General features: G+C 49.3%; 1 protein-coding gene across 1 annotated transcript in view; it reads right to left on the bottom strand.

Moving 5' to 3' along the window:
• Positions 1-6,032, bottom strand: part of SLC29A4 (solute carrier family 29 (equilibrative nucleoside transporter), member 4) — a 71,779-nt gene extending 65,747 nt beyond the window's left edge. The window contains exon 1 of the mRNA XM_015423867.1: positions 5,985-6,032. Within this exon, the coding sequence (XP_015279353.1) occupies positions 5,985-6,032 (48 nt within the window). The remainder of the gene's footprint in view (positions 1-5,984) is intronic.
• Positions 6,033-6,743: the final 711 nt, after the last annotated feature.

Genomic DNA, 6,743 nt, shown 5'->3' with positions numbered 1-6,743 from the left:
GGAATGCTGTTACCTTCCCACCGAAGTCGTACCTATTTATCTACTTGCAATTTCTTGCTTTCGAACTGCTAGGTTAGCAGGAGCTGGAACTAGAGACGGGAGCTCACTCCGTCATGCGGCACACTCGGGTCTCGAACTGCTGAACAACCGACCTTCCACAGCCTACAGTTCAGCGTCTTAACCACTTGAGCCACCAATACACACTGATGTATAGGGGATATCTATCTCCCTATCCCAAACCTCACTGTCCTCAGGCTCTACCCCCAGATTTCCACGAATTTCCCAACCCAGAGATGCATCCCTAATTCTATGACATTATACCCTGCTGAGGTCCGTCACCCCAAACCTTGCCTTCCCCAGGCTCCATCCCCCAAATCTCTACATATAGCTGCCAGTGTGACATCTGCGGCGCGGTGAAGATCAAAAGTGGAAAAATCTGTTTTGGCATCCCCTGCAGTGGAGCGAATTGGCCAGGCAGTGGCAGTGTGGCAGTGCGACATCGAGAGCCCTGACATCATCAGCCAGCTGACAGAATACATGCCGTCGGGACATGACTGATACAGCCTGCAGATGGATCCTCCGACCAGCTACAATGTGTGTGTGATTAAATATTGTATGTTGTCTTCCCTATCCCCCACGAATACATTGTTAGTCCATTGTCTCTGAGTAACTGTAAATCGCTCTGAGCCCGCATGAGTGGGAAAAAGCGATCAATAAATCCTCCCAGTAGATGTTATTATTATTATTGGACATATCTGCTATATTTGATTCATGGGACGAGTAGGAAGAGAGATTCCCCAGCAACTTTCATTCTAATGAAGAAGGGGCACAGAAGAGAAGTCCTTGTCAGTCATCTTCTTCTTTCACTATTAAAGTTGGCAGGATCTGTGATTCTGCTTTTAAATAAATTGGTCTGTTTGAAAGGCACGTCCCATTAACAGCTCAGCCAAGGCTGCCGTTTCTAGCGTTATGGATTATTCTGCACAGGCCTGATTCTGATATAGGTGCACACTTAAGAAGCCCTAACCGCCCAGTTAGCTTTCCTATATCAGACTATTAATCTGAATCCACCAATCAAAGTGGCCATTTTCTCCAGGTGAAGAGAGAAGAAGAGAAGAGAGAGATTGGATTTATACCCCACCCTTCACTGCCCGAAGGAGTCTCGAAGTGGCTTACAGTCTCCCCTCCCCTCCTCACAACAGACACACTGTGAGGTAGGTGGGGCTGAGAGAGCTATGAGAGAACTCCTCTTGAGAGTACAGCTCTGAGATAACTTGTGACTGACCCAAGGTCACACCAGCTGCTTCTTCTTCTTCCCCTCCCCAAGGCCCACCCCCCCAAATCTCCAGGTGTTTCCCAACCCAAAACTGGCATCCCTATCAGCCACATATGCCAGAACATCATACATTAGTGGCACTCCTCTTTCTTCGCAGCTAGCTGCAAAATTCAGATTCCTTTTTGGTGGGCTGCATCTTAACTGACAGCCAATTTCTCTTGGCCCCTGCCTCGGAAGGACAGTGCATGGACTAGCCAATAGCAGCCACTGCCGTTACATGAAGCCTCTTCCAGCCGTTAATGGCAATTTCAAAACAAGACATGACAACAATGCAGAAGCATAAAGAGTTCTAACTCTTCTGTTGAAGCGATACCGTAGCCTGCACCCTGCAATACATTTTAGTTTCTGGAAGCTTGAATACAGCATACAAGATTTTGTCAATTAGCTCACCGGCAGGCAGCGCATGAAGTTTGAGCAAATAATACCCTTTTGCTTTCCGCTTTTTCCATCTTCTATCTACTGGGATCAAAAGCGGATTTTGAACTACAAGGCCTTTCCAGCCTCGGCGATGCCATGACAACTTCCTTATTATTCCTCAAAACCATTATTCCATCGCACGCTTCGTAAGGTGAGTTATACAAAGCCTCCTCATTTGGGGTGTCGGGCCCACGGAACCTGTCTTCCTGAAGCCTGACGGAACTTGAGACATGCCACTCGGCGATTTCCCACAAAACAAAGTTTTGATGCCTTCCGGAGCAGCCCAATTACAGCGCAGAAGAAACACTGAGCTGTGCGAGACCAGTGCATGCACAAACCTTGTGTGCCCTTAAAAAACGTGTGAGTCGGAGCGACTTCACTGAAAGCAATGTTCCTGGATTGGTGGCTTCTACACTCAGCCTGACACACATGGCTTGCAAAAGCCATAAACCAGAGGTGTCAAACTCATTTGTCACGAGGGCTGGATCTGACATAAATGTCACTTTGTCAGGCCGGGCAATGCATGTCATAAAATGTAATGACAGGTTTAAGAGAAGAAGAGAAGAGATCGGATTTATACCCCGCCCTTCACTCAGAGTCTCAGAGCAGCTTACAAACCCTTTCCCTCTCCCTCCCCACAACAGACACCCTGCGAGGTCGGTGGGGCTGAGAGAGCTCTGACGGACAACTGCTGCTCAGAGAACAGCTCTGAGAGAACTGTGGCTTGCCCAAGGTCACCCAGCAGCTGCATGTGGAGGAGCGGAGAATCAAACCCGGTTCTCCCAGATTAGAGCCCGCACTCCTCACCACTACACCAAACTGGCTCTCTCACCAAACTTGAAGTCCCTTCCCTCCCCAAACCCTGCCCTCTTCAGGTTCTCCTCCGAAAATCTCCGGGTACTTCACACCCCAGAGCTGGCGACCCCAGCAAGTAGCCTTGTGTCAGCAAACTGTGCCCCCAACATTGGTACATTCAGTTGAAGATATGCGTGTAAATGCAGAGGACTCTGTTCCCAGAAGCGGGAGCCCAAAATAGAAAGAAAAGCAATTGATTCCTAGTAGTGAAAGCAATTGATTTACTGGGGAGCCCACAGAAACCCCAATAAATGTATTTAATCATATGCAAAACAAGGTTTTCCCCAAGAGATACCATAGAAGGGAGAATATCCTATATTTCCATACATACTAGTTGCTTGTGGGCCGGGCAAGATGGGCTGGTTCTGGCCCACGGGCCTTATATTTGACACCCCTGGCTTAAACTAAAAACAGCATAGCTGGACACGTGCATTTTTCAAGAGGCATGAATAGGGTTGTAAACTGCAAGTTGGAAAATTCCTAGAGATTTGGGGGGATGGACCAGGGAGGGACAGTGGAAGAAGAAGAAGAGGAGTAGGAGTAGCAGTTGGTTTTTATACCTTGGAGTGGCTTACAATCACCTTCCCTTTCTCTCCCCACAACAGACACCCTGTGAGGTAGGTGGGGTTGAAAGAGCTCTTTCGAGGACTGGTGGTGAGAGAACAGCTCTGAAATAACTTGTGATTGACCTAAGGTCCCACCAGCAGCTGCATGTGGAAGAGTGGGGAATCAAACCCGGTTCTCCAAATTAGAGTCCGCGCTCCTAACTGGCTGCTACACCAAGCTGACTTCTTTAAGAAGGGTATATGAACGTACACATGTGCGTCTGATTGTTCTGATGGACAATTTATATCTGGAAAAGTTCTGTTAAGATAGAATATGGAGAAGCAGAATAGTTTCCAATTGTCGGACAAGGGTGCATTTAATCTCCCTGTCTGTTCAATCTATATGCAGAACCTATCATTTAGAAGAGCCGGATTATATATAGACGAAGATGGAATGAAAATCAGTAGAAGGAACATTAACCATTTGAGATCTGCAGATGACGCCACCTTACTGGCGGAAAGTGAAGACTTGAAATGACTACTGATGAAGGCTAAAAGCAGAAAGTGCCAAAGTAGGATTACATCTTGAACATCAAGAAGACAAAAGGAATGGCTACTGAGGAATTGCACAACTTTTATACAACTTTAAGGCTGGCAACGAACTGCGGTGGCTCAGAGGTTAAGTCGCTGAACTGCAGGCTGTGGAAGGTCAGTAGTTCAGCAGTTCGAGACCCGAGTGTGCCGCATGACGGAGTGAGCTCCCATCTCTGGCCCCAGCTCCTGCCAACCTAGCAGTTCGAAAGCAAGAAACTGCAAGTAGATAAATAGGTACCACCAGGGGTCATTTCCTGCAGGAGCGCACAGGAGCGGAGCTCCGGCAGTAAGGAGCCCAGGGGGTGGGCACATGTGACAAGCCCCACCCCCTGCTCCCAGCAGCCCTCAGTCAGAGCAAGAAGCAGCCAGGTAAGTTGCAGAGCTCCCCCCAGCCCCCTGGTCCAAAACAGTCCAGTGGCATCTTTAAACCAACTTTTATTCAGGTACAAGCTCTCCCTCCTCTGTGAGGACAGATCTGTACATCCCCCCCCCCATAAATAGCAATCCAAAACAGTCCAGTGGAGTCTGAGCGGTGGGTGTTGCCTTCCGACACACTTCTGGTGATGTCAGGGGGTGTGGCATATGCAAATGAGTTATGCTAATGAGTTATGCTAATGAGCTCCTGCACCTTTTTTTCTACTAAATGACCCCTGGGTACCACTTTGGTGGGAAGGTAACAGTGTTCCATGAGCCTCGGCGTTTAGTCATGCCGGCCACATGACCACAGAAACATCGTTGGACAGCGTTGGCTCTTCGGCTTGGAAATAGAGATTTCCTGCTGCTACTGTAGAACAGAGCTCATATTTTCTGAGTATTAATCACACCAGCCAGCCGGCTCTCCTTCTTCTGCGGCCGAGGTGAATGCGTACGGCCAGCAGGGAAGGGCAGGAGCAGGGGGAGTTGTTGTGGGGCGTGGGCCACAAGTGAGGGGGCATGGCCCCTAAACGCTCCACTGTGGCTACAGGCTTGCCCAAGAAGGACCTGCAGGTCTTCCCCCATATAGTCTGCCTCTTAATCCAATCACTGCCTTGGACAAGCTAGGCAATCTAGCTAATGACAGGCCCGGCCCTGTGCAGTTTCGGTCTTGCTTTGCGTCGACCGCATCAGCACATTATGACATTGATTTTTCCAATGCTGGACCGGCGCCCGACGATTGCTGCAGAGATCGCATTTCTTACGTCTGGCTCAGAGAGGGGCGTGTCGATAAAAACCAACAGCTCTGAGAAGGGTGAGAATTGTTATACCGCAGCATGAGTGCCAACGCGCATAAGCAACTCGATAGTCTTTACAATAACCCTGTAAGGTAGGCCATGCTCCCTCTAAGCTGTGGAGTCTTGTGAGCAAAAATTCTACTTTGTGAGCTACTGGCACTGAAGCTGTGAGCAGGTGATTTGGCTGTGGCATAAATTGGGTTGCTCTGGAGCCCTCCTTCTGGAGCAAAGGCAAAAAAGTGCGAGCTGGAGACTAAACTACTGTGAACTAGCTCACACTAACTCAGCTTAGAGGGAACGCTGAAGGTAGGCAACAATTGCCATTGCCAAACCAGGGGTTTGCTGAGGAGGAGAAAACAGTGGCTATCCCATCTTGTGAATTCATAGCCAAGACGAGGTATAAACCTGGTCCTTTTGGTTCAGACTTCAGTCTCGGCTTCCACCAAGTTTCAGATCTGGTAAGACCAGGGGTCGTTTCATAGAAAAAAGAGGTGCAGGAGCTCATTAGCATAGCGTATTTGCATATGCCACACCCCCTGACATCACCGGAAGTGTGTCAGAAGGCAACACCCACCGCTCAGGCTCCACTGGACTGTTTGGGATTGCTAGCTATTGGGGGGGGGGACGTGCAGATCTGTTTGGGGAGAAGAAGGCATCATATTGGTGCACTGTGAGGGTTCCCGTGCTCACGAGATCTCTTTGAACACTGCAGGCTCTGAAATAAATGCTATTTACCTAATTCGTTAAAACACATGGAGTTGCAATTCTGTCTTGGTAACCTCCAAATCTGCTCGTTGTGTGTGTGTGTGTTTGGTGACGACCCAATCAGATGAGTTCTGAACATTAAAGAGCAGCCGTTTGATTGCTTCCATCGGCTCCTTTCCCATTTATAACAACATGTTCTGTTCCTCTGCGGGGGCCAACTGTTTGTTCATTTCGCAGGATCCCAGAGCCGAGAGGACGTCAAGCTCATGATTTCGGTGTTGGAAGAGAGGGAATTGGGGGGGGGGGCACATACGTTCTCACCATGGCTGAAGTGAGATGTTCCACCCGGCAGATGCTGAGATGGGACATCTAATTAGGGGGGAATTGTAGGATAAACAGAGCGCCTTCCTTTTGACTTCTTTACCCAGAGTGTGATTAAAATGTGGAATCCGCTGCCAGAGGATGGAGTGATGGCCACGGGGATAAACAGCCTTGAAAGGGGGTTAGATAGATTCATGGAGAATAAGTCTACCAGGGACTACTAACCGTGGTGACTGAGAGGGACCTCCACATTCAGAGGCATTAACTTCAGAATTCCAGAGCCAGGAGGCGACGTCAGGGGAAGGTCCCGACCTCTCTGCCCTGTTCTTGGCCCTCCAGAGGAACTGGCTGGCCCCTGTGTGAGACAGGATGCTGGACTAGATGGACCACTGGTCTGATCCAGCAGGGCTCTTCTGATGTTCTTACCGGGGGAAGGCCTCGGCCTCTATGCCCTGTTGTTGGCCCTCCAGAGGAACTGGCTGGCCATTGTGTGAGAAAGGATGCTGGACTAGATGGACCACTGGTCTGATCCAGCAGGGCTCTTCTGATGTTCTTACCAGGGGAAGGCCTCGGCCTCTATGCCCTGTTGTTGGCCCTCCAGAGGAACTGGTTGACTACTGAGTGAGACAGGATGCTGGACGAGATGGACCTTCACTGGTCTGATCCAGCAGGTCTCTTCTGATATTCTTATGTCCCAAGTGGGGGCAGACAGTGACCTAGCTAGACTAAAGCTGTCAACTTTGTGTTGGAAAATACCTG

This window comes from Gekko japonicus, unplaced genomic scaffold, assembly GCF_001447785.1.
Source record: "Gekko japonicus isolate JY-2015 unplaced genomic scaffold, Gekko_japonicus_V1.1 scaffold2219, whole genome shotgun sequence".
NCBI classification, from domain to species: domain Eukaryota; kingdom Metazoa; phylum Chordata; class Lepidosauria; order Squamata; family Gekkonidae; genus Gekko; species Gekko japonicus.
The sequence above is the reverse complement of the archived record's forward strand: the minus strand, read 5'-3'. Positions and strand labels throughout refer to the sequence as shown.